General features: G+C 41.8%; 1 protein-coding gene across 1 annotated transcript in view; it reads right to left on the bottom strand.

Annotated features, from left to right (window-relative positions):
- The window catches only part of NECAB1 (N-terminal EF-hand calcium binding protein 1), a 301,490-nt gene that overhangs the window by 2,521 nt on the left and 280,996 nt on the right, over positions 1-17,973 (bottom strand). Inside the window, exons 10-12 of the mRNA XM_077493000.1 lie at positions 12,537-12,649; positions 8,964-9,041; positions 7,986-8,077 (exon numbers count right to left, since the gene is read on the bottom strand). Of these exons, the coding sequence (XP_077349126.1) occupies positions 7,986-8,077; positions 8,964-9,041; positions 12,537-12,649 (283 nt within the window). The remainder of the gene's footprint in view (positions 1-7,985; positions 8,078-8,963; positions 9,042-12,536; positions 12,650-17,973) is intronic.

The following is a 17,973-nucleotide window of genomic DNA, read 5'->3' as shown; positions in this document are numbered from 1 at the left end:
GAGAAGGTTGATACGTACAGTACATATATACGTTAAATTATAACTGAATGCAAAACATTTTTTTCATTTTGGATAGAGCAAGGGAAGGTTTTAACCCTTGTCGTTTTTTTGCCATTTGTATCCCACTGGGGAGGTTTTCCTTCACTTCCTGATCCATAGCCAAAACAGGATGTGAAAGGGTCACCAGAACTAGTATCCCCATTGGGAGATTTCTCCTCTATTCTTGTTCTGACGACAACCTAAAATATGGGATTTTCTTTTACTTTCACTCTTCGTGATAATGACAAATGGAGAGGGTAAATCTCCCTAACAGGGGCACAGACAGCAATAAAAACATGATAGGTGTTGTAATCTATCCTCTCTTTATTAAAACCAAACAAAAAGTTTTACCTTTAGTTATACCTAATTACTAGCCGACCAGCCGCCGCAGTTATACTGCGGCAGGTTGGCTCGGCTGGGCAAATTGCTGTAGCTGTACGTTTCTCCTTTAAGACGACGTAGCAGGCACCTGCCTCGTGTCCCCAGAGCCGATGCATGTGCCCAGCGGGCGCGATGACCGATGGGCACCCGCGATCACTCATGACAGAGCGAAAACTTGGATCTGTGTGTGTAAACACACAAATCCCCATTCTCTCAGGGGAGAGGAGACAGATCGTGTGTTCATAGTAAGTATGAACAGCGATCTCTCTCCTCCCCTAATTAGTCCCATCCCCCACAGTTAGAACACACACATAGAGAACAATCCCTTGATTGCCTCCTAGTGTTAAACCTTTCCCTGCCATTGACATTTATACTGTAATCAGTGGCTATTTTTAGCTCTGTCAATGGTCCCAAAATAGTGTCTAAAGTATTCGATCTGTCTGCTGCAATATCGCAGTCCTGATAAAAATCACAGATCGCTGCAGATTACTAGTAAAAAATAAATAATAATAAAAATGACATAAATCTATCCCCTATTTTACAAACACTAACGTTTGCGCAAACCAATCAATATACACTTATTGCAATTTTTTTACCAAAAATATGTAGAATACATATCGGCCTAAACCGAGGAAACATTTTTTATTTCATCTTTTTTAATTGGGATATTTATTTTAGCAAAAACTACAAAATATTGTGTTTTTTTGCAAAATTGTCGCTCTTTTTGTCTATAGCGCACAAAATAAAAAACGTAGAGGTGATCAAATACCACCAAAAGGAAGCTCTACTTGTGGGGAAAAAAAAGACATACATTTTGTTTGGGCACAACTTCACATGACCGCACAATTGTCAGTTAAAGCAACGCAGTGCCGTATCGTAAAAAAATGGCCTGGTTGGGAAGGGGGCAAATCCTTCTGGGGCTGAAGTGGTAAAAGGGGGTCTGGATAGAAAGGCCAGGCAGTCCCAAGAATGTGTGTCCTAACACCAAATGTTGCATGCTTTCAGAAAATGTGCTCTTAAAAAGTATATATTGATGATCAAGGGGATGGAATATTTTTGTATTTTTGCCCCAACATATACTTAATAGAAGGGATTGAAAATCTTATAGTGAACGATTAGAAATATTGGGGGGATGGGAAGTCATCTTGCATATGACCGTGCCTACAGGTTCTAATTTCTCTTTTTACATTAAAATACTGCCACTATATACCTTTTTGGCTCATCTGTATACCACAGTCACATGATAAATTGCAGGGTCTGCCTAAGTGCTGAGTGTTCAGGTAGGAGGAGATTTCCACTATAGCCTGTGTCCTCATGCTGTTGTGGAAGGCGGATCATCCGTCAATCAAGATGTAACATCCCAACCCCTGTGTACTTTTTTAGTTACTGGGTGAGGATGAGGGAAGGACTGGGCTGTCATTTAGGATCTGTACATACCCACATGTGTGATATCAATATCATGTGACCTGAAAAGCTCAGCTCAAACAGGAAATATTCTCTCAAGCAATAGAGCCCAAACTGAGTATGTGCAGCAGTACTACCCTCACTGTGGATCATACAGGATCAAAAAGCCTTTTTACACAATGCAGAGTATTAACCCCTTAAGTTCCACAGTGAGTATAACAAGCATGCTATTCTGCACATAACATATAGACAGACAGATTTTACTGTTGTGGGTTTAGTAACACCTTAATTAACTTCAACTTTAACTTCAGTCCAAATATGTTCATTACCAGTATACATATTCGGTAAATTAATATTTCATCAACATGCCAAAGCCAAATAAAGGCAGGGAACACATTTTTAGGAGGAGGGTCATATTATGAGCATCTATATTTCTCAATGCTAAGCGTTAACACACTTGTATGCAGGGCTGTAACTATTACCCGCTTGCCGACCAGCGCACGCCTATTTACATCAGCAGAATGCCACTGGTAGGCAAAGGGCCATACAGGTGCGTCCCTTTTAAGAAGCGGTGTCGCGGGCGGATCCCGCAAATTCGATGTCCACCTGGTGCCTGAGATCATGTCACGATCAGAAGGAAGAATGGGGAGATGCTTTTGTAAACAAAGCATTTTCCCACTTCTGCCTAGTGACAGGACAGAGATCATTGCTCTCTGTCATTGAGAGCAGTGATCACTGTCCTGTGTGTTGAAGCCCAGCCCCCCACAGTTAGAATCACTCCCAAGGGCAAACCCATTCACTGCCCCCTAGTGGTTAACCCCTTCACTGCAAGTGTCATTTACACCGTAATCAATGCATTTTTATAGCACTGATTGTTGTATACATGACAATGGTCCCAAAATAGTGTTGAAAGTGTCCGATCTGTCCGCCATGTCGCAGTCCTGATAAAAATCGCAGATCGCCCCCATTACTAATAAAATAAAAAAAGTGCCATAAAACTATCCCGTATTTTGTAGACGCTATAAATTTTGTGCAAACCAATCAATATATGCTTATTGTGATTTTATTTTTATTTTTATCAAAAATATGTAGAAGAATACATATCGGCCTAAACTGAAGGAAAAAATTGATTTTTTTAAATATTTTTGGGGGGTATTTATTTATTATAGCAAAAAGTAAAAAATATTGTTTTTTTTTTCAAAATTGTCACTCTTTTTTTTTTTTATAGCACAAAAAATAAAAACCGCAGAGGCGATCAAATACCACCAAAAGAAAGCTCTATTTGTGGGAAAAAAAGGCCGTTAATTTTGTTTGGGAGCCACGTCGCACAACCGCGCAATTGTCAGCTAAAGCTATGCAGGGCCGAATAGCAAAAAGTGCTCTGGTCAGGAAGGGGGTAAAATCTTCCGGTGCTGAAGCGGTTAAATAGGGTTGCAAAGCTCTCTGTGTAAGTTGTACATATAGGTAAGCCTAGAATAAGGCTTACCTATAGGTACAGTAAATATCTCCTAAACTAGACTTACACTTACTGTGTTTTGCCCGATGATGTCATCAGCGCAAGCGCTGTGAAGAAACGCCCCCCCAGGGCCGTTTCTTCACAAGTGAGTGCCGTGACTGGCGGCTCCCGGAAGTAAACCATCAGGGTTTATCTCCTCTTTAATATGTACATTATGTCATTGCTGTCAATGAACATATACTATAAAATTATAATAGAAATATTCTATCCTCTAGATTCATCTTTGCATCAGAGATGGAAACAAGCAGCCTTAGCTTCATTATAGACATTCCAGTATACTCCTGGTGAATCACTTGTGCAGGAGATAACACCACGAGCAGTAATTAAATTGGCTAATTCTAATTTGAAAATATAAGCATGTAATGCATGTGAATTACACCATAAAAATGAACTCTTATCAAGATATTCTGTTATTAAAACCAACTGACAGCTCAGCAATCTTATTTTAAGGCTCGTACTCACTAGCTGTACTGTCATTTTTTTTTTGCAGACTTTTATTTGTACAGACATGGTGTGATCTGTTGTTCTCAGTAAGGTCCAATTACAAATATTGCATTGGAATAAAGTCCTGTGTGCAGCATTTTTGTGTGACAATCTGGATTTTGTTATCTGAATAAACTGGAAACGTTCATGAATATGTTGTACAAGGAAATGGGGTTCATTTACAAGTAGACTGTCCATTTTCCAAGGGAATTTTTCCCAGAACTTTGCGATTCAGGTGAAGTTTCACTTTGCAAAAAATGCCCAATCATGTGCAGGGAAAATAAAAAAATAAATAATCCTTTCTGCTTGCACCTGGTTGGATGATGGACCTTAGCAGAGCTTCATCTCGTTCACTAAGCTCTGGGGAAAATTGCTTTGCAAAGCGCAACTTCCCATTAAAAAAAACAAATAGCCTATTTTCTTTTAGTATGTGAATTAACTCCAGTGTGTTCAAACAGCACTGCACACAAAAGACAGATCCACACTATTGCTCCAAGGTAATGCGTTACTGCAGCACATGGTGACTGTGGCGTTGCCATTCATCTTAACCCTTAATTCTGAACCTCCACCCCCATATAGACACATGTATGAATGGAAATGCAAATGGCAGGGGAACCTATGCACAAAAATGTAAATTGCTATACATAGGTTACGCATCGTAAAACATGCCGTCGTGGGAGGAGTAATTCTAGGTCCATTATTTGCAATAAAAGCTGATGACCTGTAGGGGCTTTTAAAGCATCGCCTATTGAAAATCTAGGGATTGAAATATGTCGCCATTTCACAGGCACACACAATTTAAAGCCCTGCCATTTTGGGTAACTATTTACCTGGCACAACCTCATCTTTTATATTTTACCAAAAATGAATTAATATATTGTGTTTGTATGCCCTAAAATTAACTTTAGTGTTTTTAGTAATGAATGGACTACTAATGCCCCGTACACACGAGAGGGATTAAGTCTGACAGACCTCCAAAGGAGTTCCGCCGGAGTTCCGACAGAGTTCTGGCGGACTTTTCGACCGAACGGACTTGACCACACACCATCACACCAAACTCCGACGGAGTCGAACGTGATGACGTACGACTGGATTCGACGTAGGAAGTTCATAGACAGTAGCCAATAGCTGCCCTAGCGTCGGTTTTAGTCCGTCGGAGTAGCACACACACGAGCGAATTTTTCGAAGGGGACCGGGTCCGGCGGAGTTCCGTCGGGAAAATTTGAAGCATGCTTCATTTCTAAAGTCCGTCAGACTTTAGCGAAGCTAAAGTCCGTTGCAGCCCACACACGATCGGATAGTCTGACGGACTCAGTCCGTCGGAGTTTGGATGTCGAAAAGTCCGCTCGTGTGTACGGGGCATAATACTGACCTACTGCAATGCACTTTGGAATGCATGCTGTAATGCGCCACAAAGGTATAAATCCAGCCTAAGTATTGAAGCAAAGATAGGTTTGACAGCCCTGGATTGTTTTACCTGGAAAACCAGTATAGTAGAGCTACTATATAGCAGTAGCTCTGCTGTTCTGGCAGGTTCCAAAATCTGAAGTTTAGAATTGGGCCTTACCTCTCTTTTGTTGACTCTAATGCCCCGTACACACGAGCGGACTTTTCAACATCCAAAGTCCGAAGGACCGAGTCCGTCAGACTATCCGATCGTGTGTGGGCTGCAACGGACTTTTGATTCGCCAAAGTCTGACGGACTTTAGAAATGAAGCATGCTTCAAATTTTCCCGACGGAACTCCGCCGGACCCGGTCCCCTTCGAAAACTCCGCTCGTGTGTATGCTACTCCGACGGACTAAAACCGACGCTAGGGCAGCTATTGGCTACTGGCTATAAACTTTCTTATTCGAGTCCAGTCGTACGTCATCACGTTCGAATCCGTCGGAGTTTAGTGTGATTGTGTGTGGCCAAGTCCGTTCGGCCGAAAAGTCTGTCAGAACTCCGTCGGAATTCCAGCAGAACTCCGACGGAACTCCTTTGGAAGTCTGTCGGACTTAAGTCCGCTCGTGTGTACGGGGCATTATATGGCCCAGGCATTTTAAGCATAGCTAATATTATTGCTCACATACAGTATCTCACAAAAGTGAGTACACCTCTCACATTTTTGTAAATATTTTATTATATCTTTTCATGTGACAACACTGAAGAAATTACACTTTGCTACAATGTAAAGTAGTGTGTGTACAGCTTGCATAACAGTGTAAATTTGCTGTCCCCTCAAAATAACTCCAGCCATTAATGTCTAAACCTCTGGCAACAAAAGTGAGTACACCCCATTAAAATGTGTTAAAATGTCCAAATGAGGCCCAAAGTGTCAATATTTTGTATGGCCACCATTATTTTCCAGCACTCCCTTAAGCCTCTTGGACATGGAGTTCACCAGAGCTTCACAGGTTGCCACTGGAGTCCTCTTCCACTCCTCCATGATGACATCACAGAGCTGGTGGATGTTAGAGACCTTGCACTCCTCCACCTTACATTTGAGGATGCCCCACAGATGCTCAATAGTGTTTAAGTCTGGAGACATGCTTGGCCAGTCCATCACCTTCACCTTCTGCTTCTTTAGCAAGGCAGTGGTCATCTTGAAGGTGTGTTTGGGGTCGTTATCATGTTGGAATACTGCCCTGCGGCCCAGTCTCCGAAGGAAGAGGAAGGATCATGTTCTGCTTCAGTATGTCACAGTGCATGTTGGCATTCATGGTTCCCTCAATGAACTGTGTCTCCCCAGTGCTGGCAGCACTTATGCAGCCCTAGATCATGACACTCCCACCACCATGCTTGACTGTAGGCAACACACACTTGTCTTTGTACTCCTCCCCACCTGGTTGCTGCCACACATGCTTGACACCATCTGATCTCATCAAATGAGGTTATCTTGTTCTCATCAGATTACAGGACATGATTCCAGTAATCCATGTCCTTAGCCTGCCTGTCTTCAGCTGTTTGCTGGCTTTCTTGGGTATCATCTTTAGAAGAGGCTTCCTTCTGGGATGACAGCCATGCAGACCAGATTGATGCAGTGTGCGGTCTGCACACTGACAGGCTGACCCCCCCCCCCCCCACTTCTTCAACCTCTGCAGCAATGCTGGCAGCACTCATACATCTATTTCTCAAAGATAACCTCTGGATATGATGCTAAGCAAATGCACTCAACTTCTTTGGTCGACCTATTCTGAGTGGAACCTGTCCTGTTAAACCGCTGTATGGTCTTGGCCACCATGCTGCAGCACAGTTTCAGGGTCTTGGCAATCTACTTATAGCCTAGGCCATCTTTATGTATAGCAAAATTTTTTTTTTTCAAACCCTCAGAGAGTTCTTTGCCATGTTGAACTTACAGTGACCACTGACCAGTATGAGAGTATGAGTATGAGTGAGAGCGATAACACCAAATTTAACACATATGCTCCCCATTCACACCTGAGATCTTGTAATGCCCCGTACACACAAGAGGGATTAAGTCTGACAGACCTCCAAAGGAGTTCCGCCGGAGTTCCGACAGAGTTCTGGCGGACTTTTCGACCGAACGGACTTGACCACACACCATCACACCAAACTCCGACGGAGTCGAACGTGATGACGTACGACTGGATTCGACGTAGGAAGTTCATAGACAGTAGCCAATAGCTGCCCTAGCGTCGGTTTTAGTCCGTCGGAGTAGCACACACACGAGCGAATTTTTCGAAGGGGACCGGGTCCGGCGGAGTTCCGTCGGGAAAATTTGAAGCATGCTTCATTTCTAAAGTCCGTCAGACTTTAGCGAAGCTAAAGTCCGTTGCAGCCCACACACGATCGGATAGTCTGACGGACTCAGTCCGTCGGAGTTTGGATGTCGAAAAGTCCGCTCGTGTGTACGGGGCATAATACAAGCTGTACACTCACTACTTTACATTGTAGCAAAATGTAATTTCTTCATTGTTGTCACATGAAAAGATATAATAACATATTTACAAAAATGTGAGGGGTGTACTCACTTTTGTGAGATACTGTGTATCTAAACATGTACAGTTTAGCCTCTGAATATTAAAATGTTAAAGTGAAATAATAACAGTGGTTGATGTTTAGACAGGAACCATACATCTCTGCAGAGCGGAATCACAAGAGTCCATGCAATAGCATATAATAATGTTCATTAATGCAGTGATGATAATTATACAAACCAGGTACGAGCATCGTAGTCATCAGCTCTGGCGTTTCCAGGAAATCAACGTTACTCCGCTGAAATGTCTTGCTGTAATTAGCTTGGAGATGACTGTGTAAACATTTCATCAGTTAATATGTGAAAATTAACTGTTCAAAGTAAACCTGTAAAAAAAACTAAAAGCATACACCAAAAGCCTTAGAGACTTGACAGGACATGCCATTATAATATATTTCATGTTCCAAAGCACACTTTCTTTATGCTCAAAAGTTTGTCTTCAAAACGCCCAGGTGATGGGTATTTTTTTTCTGCCTGTAAATTTCCCTGCCACGGAATTCCTGAAAACACCTATAGTGTGCATGGACACATGGGCTAACATAGAGGGTACTTTAAAGGCAGAGAAAAAAAAAAGCTCAAACGCCTGAAGAAGTAGCTTTTTTATGAGCTGCAGTGTGCAAGGGGCCTAATAGTGGCTAGCTTCTAAGCCCCTGTACACACGGTCAGAGATTCCGACAACCAAATCTGACGGATTCTGTCCGTCGGATTTTGTCCGACGGATCTTGTCCGAAACTGTTGCATACACAAGGTCGGACGAAGTTGTCGGAAAATCCAATCGTTCAGAACGTGATGACGTTATTTTGTTACGACGGGACTAAGTTTAGGCTAGTAGCCAATAGCTTTGGCGTAGGAATTTGATCTGAGCATGCGTGGCACTTTGTCCGATCGGAATTCTCTGCACATGATCGGAGTATGTCCGATCGGACCAGTTTGTCGGAAAATATTTCCAGCAAGTTGGAAAATTTGGTCCGACGGATATTCAGACGGAAACAGTCCGATGCATACCACACACAGTCGGATTATCCGACAAAACGGTCCGATAGGACACATTCCGACGGAATTTTAGGTTAATTTGTCCTTTAATATAAAGTTCTTATGAATACTCCAGTCTCAGTGCACCAGCATAATTAGTAAATGAAGAATTAACATCCTTACTTACTTTTTCCATATATTACTATTCTCCCAAAACTCATAAATGATGTATCTGGACTCGCTGGAAAGTTTCTGAATGGACACGCTGCAAAAGACAATGTAATGCTGCAAATTAGAAGCTGGTCACGTTTTACAGAATACAAAGCTGTTACTCTGAAAACAAAAAGTGACAATCAGTGCTGCTTATACACCTATCGATCGAATTGCTAAATGAAATATTATTTTCTATAGTCTGATTAAATCGAAGAATTTTTCACTATCGTTTCAACTACTGTTTTTTTGGTGGGGTTTGAATCAAAGATTTAGAGAGAGATTGCATGAGCAGAATTCTGGTTGTATGGTATATGGAGGCTTTGTTCAGTTCTGAAAGTCACTTTACATTTTTTTTATGCATGATCAGAATATGGTGCAATAAATTATTGTTTTAATACATCAGATGTCTGAAACTGTTGAATTACATGTTTAAGCACAAGAACAACTGGCAGATCTTGCCAGAGGAGAGGACTAATTGGACCTACTCTAATATCAGCACATATTAATGGAGTCTATTATGTCTAATAAAGATGATTTGCCTCATCACCTCATTGGGGGCACTCCTTTTAATGTTGAGGTAACATACATAATCCTTGGGTTATATTTATATACATCTAATATATCATCCTGAATATTTATCTCTAACCTTACTGGATCTGGAATTCATCCCATGGGCCGGTAGGCAAAACATCTCAAGACAGTCTTTTTTATTTCTTCCCTCTGTAGTAGTGACGATTAACCAATCCTTTTGGACTTTAGTAAGAACCTTATATATAATGTACCTATGATACATGCACTGTCCTGAAGAAGAGGGGGATCCTGTGAAACGTGTAGACCGTTTACAAGTACATGTATACAGTACATTAATATGGTTCTAAATTAAACTCCCTGGCGGTGATCCCGAGTCTGGCTCGGGTTGGGATTTCAGTACCATAAGCGGTAACCCCGAGCCAGACTCGGGATCACATAGCTGGATACAGGGAGAGTTACTTACCTTGTCCCCTGGATCCAGCGATGTCCTCCGTGCTGTGTGATCGAGCCGTCCTCCGCTCGATTCACACAGTGCCCGAATGCCGCCGAGCTCCATTCCCTGCGATGTTCCGACGCACAGGAGAGGAGATCGGCGCCAAATTCAAAAAAGTAAAAATACACAAAACACACACAGTACTGTAATCTTACAGATTACAGTACTGTATAAAAACAATACACATCCACTTTGTCCCTAGTGGTCTGTCCAGTGCCCTGCATGCACTTTTATATTATAAATACTGTTTTTTCTGCCTGGAATTTAGAGATTGCTCATAGCAACCAAAAACTGTTCCTTTATGTCAAAAGTGATTTTAGACCAACTAGAAAGCAGCGATAATAAATTATAATCACTTGCAGAATTGAGCGATAGCGATTTTTGGGGAAATTCATCATCAAACACTAAATCTAATGACAGCGACAATTCTGCAAATGAGCAAATTTCAGTGTTTTTGGATTTGATTACATTATTGATTAATTGTTATTATTATTTATTATCATTATTTATTATATTATAAACTTTATCATACCCGGGATGTCTGCTAGACTCTGGTTTGAACAGATTTAAGAGAGTTATTGTCATGGTTATGCAGTGATCTTCCTGTGTTTGCTTACCTCCCCTCGTGTCTTTAGCCTAAGAGGCCAGCCACTTCCACCTGGTGGTTTTTATAACCTCTCCTCTAAGCATGGCTCCACCCCAGGCCCTATCAGGGAGCCCTATATTAACCTGTGCACTGCAGGCCATCAGGGCTGATCAACCATTGTGTATTCCTTTGTGTGTTAGCTTCCTGTTTCCTGCCGTGTGCTCTGCTACTGTTTTCCGTTACCGACTTTGGCGTGTTTTGACTATCCCTGTTTGCTTGTGATCCTGACCTTTTGGCGTGTCCCCGACTATTCTTGTCTGATTGTGGCCCCGACCTTGGCTTTGTCCCTCATCATCCCTATCCTCCTGTTGCCTACTGTGGGTATGAGCTGGGGGACCCTGGGGGTCGCGACCTGGAGCCAGTTGCAGCCAAGTCCATCCTCACCACTTGAGGCGCTGGTGAACACCTGCTGGCTCTTAGACTCCGCGCCCCAGGGAATCTTACGCTCTAACCCCAGTGGGATCTGTCCCCCGTCTGCAGCAGTCAGCCGTAGGGTCCACAACCTTGCGGTGCACTCCTACGGTGTGCACCTGTCACCTCGCCTAGGTGACCTGACAGTTATTCCTAAGAATTGCAGGCCTACAATATAAAATGTCAAATTTCCATGCAAAATAATTGTACCGCTTTCAGCACCTAAAATCAGAACTAATCATACCGCCAGGGAGGTTAACCAGAAGGTTTTTCTGTATAAAAGGGTTTTTTATCATTATTTTTTTCTTTTCCCTTTTCTATATTTGTGCAACAGTAACATTTATATATACTTTTACTTTGTTCTTATTTGGCATATTTAAAGTCTCATCACCCTATACTGTACCATTTTCCAATATATTTATGGAATGATGCCAATGCGAACTTGCCAATGGTTCCCATGACATGTCACCAGTTTTAATATCTGAAAAGCTGATATGTTTATGACCAACATTATACATAAATTCTTTCCCCTTATTAGTCCAACCAAACTGATATTGAACCTACAGGTTGATATTGGTAAATGTAATCACTCTCAGGCTATATGCTCCTTTATTTTTCTTTATTTTACATTATGGAAAATGCAGCAGGGGGTTGAGACTGCAAGGCAGAGAGGGCAGTTGGAGAGATTAGGGCTAGCACATGGGTATACTTTTTTTTACTTGTTTCCAGAGTCACATGGCCTTCACTGAGAATAACCAGTGCTGGGTTCTTGGTGTCAGAAACCAATATACCATTTTTTTTTCTGTGTATTTCTGTCTATTTTCCCATTAGGATCTAAATATACAATTTTACAGAGCTATCTACCTCCTGCATCTCATTCGGTGTCGATCTGTGCCTGAGTGGTGCAGGTTGGATGCAGGGGGGGGGGGGTGCATAAATTGCAACTTTCAAAGAGTTGTTATTGGCACAGGAACTTTGAGGGGGCTCTGGTGTTACTTATGGCTGGTCATAAAAGGTATAACCAGGCCATATTATGGTACCTTTTTCTGCAGCAAAATTATTTTAAAACCTTTAACTTATTTACAAGCTTATTTCTCTCTTATTGGTACAGTTCAGTTGTGGAAGTGTTTTTAAAATGGATGTTTAAGAGTTGTGAGGGTCTTACAATGATCCCATCACATATACCTATTGTCCTGTTGTGTAGGCCCAAGGGAAATTGGGGACGCTTTTAAATGCTTCCCAAACTAAATTGTTTTCCTACCAATGATCTGACACAAACAGACACAACACATGAAGAACATACTTTATATTTGTATTAGGTATTTGTAGACAAGGTCTTTTGTATTTAAATGTAAGACCTCAACCCTACAAAGGATGGTTGCTAACCACTAGTGTATACAGTCCTGGCCGTGATACAAAGAATTATATAACAAGAGACAATGGCTTGGGTTATACCACATACTTACTGTAGACAGCCTGACTGAGCCGAAACAGAATCTACGTAGTGTTTCAAAGAAAGGCGAAATTCTTCTAGCTCCTCTATTAGCACAGTCAACTGCCGCTGAACAATCATTATGTGCTGCAGGATTCAAAGAGATTGACATAATTTGACAATCAAACAAAGAAAGACCCATTAATCATGCATAGTTTGTTAGAATAGACTCAAATGGAAGATAAAAGGATCCCAAGATAATTTACATGCCTCTCGCTGACATATATATATTTGGCACCGGAAAATCTTTGGTGCTTGAAGAATCAGCAACATTCTCAGTGATTTTAAATTAACTCTGTAATAGAGCCAACACACTGAGCCTAATTTATTCTCTAATATAGTCAATCTTTTTTTCTGCAAATCAAAGAGCATGTGCTGATCCAGGCTTTAAAACTATCCACAAGTTTTTTATCCACAAGGGGAGTTTTGTGAATAAATGGACGGAACTGCACTGATTAGCAAGAAAAGAGTGGGATAGGGCACAAGGTGGTAGCATGTTTTGTTATATTCAAGTTTAACCTAAACTCATGAACTGTGCCCAAAAAAGACAGGTATAGGGCAAAGGACTTGTCATCAGTTTGACTTGTGGTCTCCCAGCAGTTGATCTGTCCCTGTTACTGACTTTTCATGCACTGTGTCTCTATGTAGAGGTTGCCATCTTGTTAGAGTGCATGCCTTCCAGCAAGAACAACACTGAGCAGCAGAGTAGTGGCATCACCAAATCTCACTTCATATATCCTGAGAATAGCCGTCACAGGCAGCAGAGCCTTAGGTTCACACTGCAAATATTCTGCTATGAGGAAGTAGGCACAGGTGTGACTAGGTACCCACCAGTTCTGAATTACCAAATAGGCAGTGTAGGCACGTGACATGATATAAGAGGCAGGAAACACCTTGAAACGTAGCCACACCCACCGTCAACACTTTGTTGACTCGGCTGTGTCACTTCCGGTTCCAGGCACGTCCTACCGAAGTCATTGTGCTGCTTCTGGTTCTTCAACAAGGGTGTCTGGTCTCCTAGGACACCAGACTATCACTTCCCAGCAGCGATGTTAACCCTTTGCCTCTGGAAACTACAGCAGGACAACACCTTCATAGGACAACATTCAAGTGATTACTATTGGAGTCTCTCCTGCCAGTGTTCCTACTCCATCTATTTACTGATGCCCTTTCTGGAAAAGACCCCTTGCTCACTGTGATGACAAGCATTCTACATGCATCCTTATATAAGTTGCTATTTGTCATTGTAATACATTTTGTAACATCTATTACACTTCACCCACGCACTTTACTGCGTTTACAGAGTAGGCACTGACCTATGGGCCCTATGCCGTTTAAGGGCCCCCGCAACAAGAAATTTACAACAAAGCGTTCTTAAATTGTTTACAAAAGATAGAAAAAAATGAATCAACTCAAAGAAATTAAAACTTTACATTAAAGACTCTATAGAGAAAATGCTGTATTAATGTAATGTACCCAATAACAACTTAAAATACAGTAAACCATAGACATTAGGTTCACATTATAGTTTGTCTCTTAAAAGCTCATCTTCTTTCAGCTGTCAGTTTGTTAAAAAAAAATTGTGTGTGTAATGTGATGGTCATCTCCATCTAGCGGCCTACGTACACGTTCAATGTTATCCCAGTAGAGCGCTCGCACGAGAAACCTCCAGAAACCTGCATGGGAGGACCCAAGGATCCGACTGCCTAGGGGCCACCGCAGAGTTTAATCCAGCGCTGGCACCTTCCCATGCTAGGAAGTGCACTGCTATTTTTCAGGAGGAATTCTAAACGGAAGGTCATTTTTTTTAGAATACGTCTTATGCCGCGTACACACGGGCGGACTGTATGGCGTACTTAGTCCGTCGAAACACATTTCAGCGGACAGTCCGCTCGTGTGTGGGCTTCAGCGGACTTTTTCAGCGTGCAGTCCGGCGTACTAAGAATTTCGGATTTTTCGAAATTCTGTCCGTCCGACTTTGGTTTCAGCGGACAATCCGCTCGTCAGTATGCTAGTTCGACGGACTAAGAATGGCGCATGCCCAGAAAGGATTTACACGGCGGAAGGGTGCTTTGCTGTGTATTGGACTTCCTATTTCTAGTCCCGTCGTACGTGTTGTACACGTCATCGTGCAAGCTTTCGACGGACTGTTTGTGCATCCGTGTGTGGTCAAGTCCGTTCAGTCGAAAGTACGACGGACTGTCCGTCGGATTGTATGACGAACTAAGTACCCCATACAGTCCGCCCGTGTGTACGCGGCATTAGAAACAATAGACTATTCTAAATATCCCAATATCATAGCAAAACTTCACTTTCTTAGTTCAGTTACACTTTATCGGTGCCTGATAGGTACATTCTGTTGCCTCTAGCTATCATCTTTTATCTGCTTGGCTAATTCCAAGATATATCTGTTTACAGCATTCCACATGTAATAATTGGTAAGCTGTAATGTAACAAATGTTTGCTTTTGGGTTTATTGCCACTTTAATGTTCACCACTTTGCCATAGAACCTTTAAATACAACTTCTGTGTTATACTTTCCCCCAGCATTTAGCGTCAGGCATAATTCTGCAACAGACAGCACACAGAGGTTGTCCCTTATGTCACCAGGATAATACACTTTACTCCTCAGAGTTACAGCTTCTCTAAACATCCCACATTCAGCCGTCACTGGTACCCAGCGGAGATATGGCTTGGAGAACATAGATAGAGTCTGTAAGATCACAGAGACACAACTGCAATAAAACCAAATAAATAATAAATCCAAAGAGCTGGGAGATGTTGTAAAAACAAGATTGGCCTTTCAATTATTTATATTCACTTTTTTTGTAACAGCTGCTGGCAACACATTCTAGTATTATAGGTTCCAGAGTTTATATGTGAACTGAATACAAAGATCTATATCAGCATCTATCTCTTTGAGGATATCTTCATGAAATTCCCTTAGAGACAAATAAGATAGTAAATGTCAGAGAGAATGAGTAGCTTGCCCTGTATAGCTGCTTATTTAGTATTTTATGTGACTCACACCTTTATTTTATAGTATGACTATAATGCTTGATGGGAAATGAACACATAAAAAATATTTAAACCATTCTAAGATCTTCATATATATTATGTCTAATACAATATACGGTAACTTTATCATATTTTCATATTTCTATTTCTACTATATATTATATTATATATCTTATATTATATTATAGTATATTATCTTTTACAGGCATACCCCACTTTTAAGTACACAATGGGGGTTATTTACTAAAGCTGGAAAGTGCAAATGTTGTAAATGAATCTTTATAAAGATTTAATTGATCAAGCTAACGTATGCAAGCACCATAACAAGTTTGATCTGATCTTCCCATTACTGCCAGACCCCTACAAACCACCATTATAGCTCCCAAAATACCTAAACAAAGTTGGGATTTGCATAAGCTAAGCATTTAGGCACATAATGCTTAAGGAGAACCAAAAGTTACCAGTGAGGGGTAGGTACTGGTGGACATCTCATGGTAATCGCTGGAAAAGGGTTGATTTTGTTTGATTTTAGCATAGTACATATTTACTTTAAAGTTATTCTAAAGCCTAAAGGTTTTTTTTTTTGTTTAAATCGTAATGCATTAAGGTAAAAAAAAACCTTCTTTGTCACAGGATCCCCCCAGCACCCCCTTATTTTTACCTGGGCCCATTCTCGATCCAGCGCTGTGCATGAGAGCAGCGCCTCCTCTGTTCTCTCCTTCTTAACTGGGCAGATTGAGAGCAGCAGAAGGCATTGGCTTTTGTTTTGTTGCTCAAACAAATCCTTATAATGAAGTAGCAGGGGGTGGTGCTGTGTCAATAGACACAGAGAGAGTGGCTTGGGAGTGAGCTAAGGCCCCATTCACACCTGAGCGTTTTGTAGCTACAAAATGCTGGAGGGGAAAAAATCTATTATTCTCAATGGAGATGGTTCACATCTCCACTCCAAGTAGCCTCAATCCGAACGCTTGAAGCTCAAACAAGTTCTGGACCCTTTTTTGCCGCTCGAATCGGGCAGATTTAGGCCTTTTTCTTCTTTTTACATTGGTGACCTTTTTCCCTGCACAAAATCGCAGCAAAATGCTGTAAAAATTGCGTGATTTTCTGCCTGAAAACGCTATGCTCCGGTGTGAATGGGGCCTTAATTCGGCTTTCTATGGGGACACTCACAGAAGAGGAGGAGTCAGACATGCTGGCGGTTGACCCAAGGAAAGGAGAATCGCGGCTGCTCTGTGCAAAACCATAACACAGAGCAGGCAAGTATGTTGTGATTATTATTTTATTAAAAAAAAAAAAAAATTAAACCTTTATGCTCTGTTCACACCTAAGTGTTTTTTGGGCATTTTTCTGCTGTAAGCCTCAGCTTATGCCCAACAAGACAAATCCCATTCATTTCAATGGCCCCTGTTCACATCTGAGCCTTCTGTTGCCTGAAGCAAAATGCTCGTCGCTTAAAAAAGTACAGGAGCTTCTTTTTTGGCAGATTACAGGCGCTTTACTGGTTTTACATTGGTGACCTTTTAACATGGGGGTCCGCAGAACTTTTTTCAGGGAGGGGCATCATTTTAAGGTCACCCATTCTCTGACCCTTTTTCGACAATGACATTATCACAGTCATAGACTGCAGACGTAGTACAGGTGATGGTTAGAGACTGCGGACATGGCCCAAGAGACTGTCAGAGACTGCAGACATGGCCCAAGAGACTGTCAGAGACTGCAGACATGGCACAAGAGACTGTCAGAGATGGCATACATGGCTTAAGAGACTGTAAGAGACTGCATACATGTGGGGGGTGACAGAGAGAGACAGGGGTGACAGAGAGAGGGGGGGGTGACAGAAAGAGACAGAGGGGGTGACAGAGAGGAGTGTGACAGAGAGAGGGGGGTGAAAAAGACAGAGGGGTGAGAGAGAGAGAGAGAGGGTGACAGAGAGGGGTGATGAGGGTCATCGCTCCTGGTCTGATCCCTGATTCCAGGGGGGGGCATTTGCCCCCCCTTGCCCCTACCTGCGGACGCCCATGCCTTTTAACCTTGAAAACGCCTGTACATAAATGCTCCAAAACGCTGCAAAAACCCCTGTAAAATAGCAACCCCTAGATGTGAACAGAGCCTTACAATCACTTTAAGTTCAGTAAAGTACTAAGCACAACTACATTCCTATATTTGGGTGAAAAATATTTTGACATTTGAACAGTAATATATTTAAGGAACAAAAGCATCAAAGGTGAAGTAGAGAGAGGCAGCTGGAACACAAGTTCTGAAAAGGTCACAGATCTCCTGCTACTTCTCATTCTCCCGAGGGTTTATATCTTACATCTAATGGTCTTGGCTATTCATTCATACTGCACAAAGGCCACTGCAGGAAAATCAGACAATGTTTTTATTTAAACAAT

This window comes from Lithobates pipiens, unplaced genomic scaffold, assembly GCF_037356315.1.
Source record: "Lithobates pipiens isolate NorthernLeopardFrog02 unplaced genomic scaffold, aLitPip1_a1.2 Scaffold_19, whole genome shotgun sequence".
NCBI lineage: Eukaryota > Metazoa > Chordata > Amphibia > Anura > Ranidae > Lithobates > Lithobates pipiens.
Note: the sequence above shows the minus strand (reverse complement) of the source record. Positions and strands in the feature narration are given on the sequence as shown.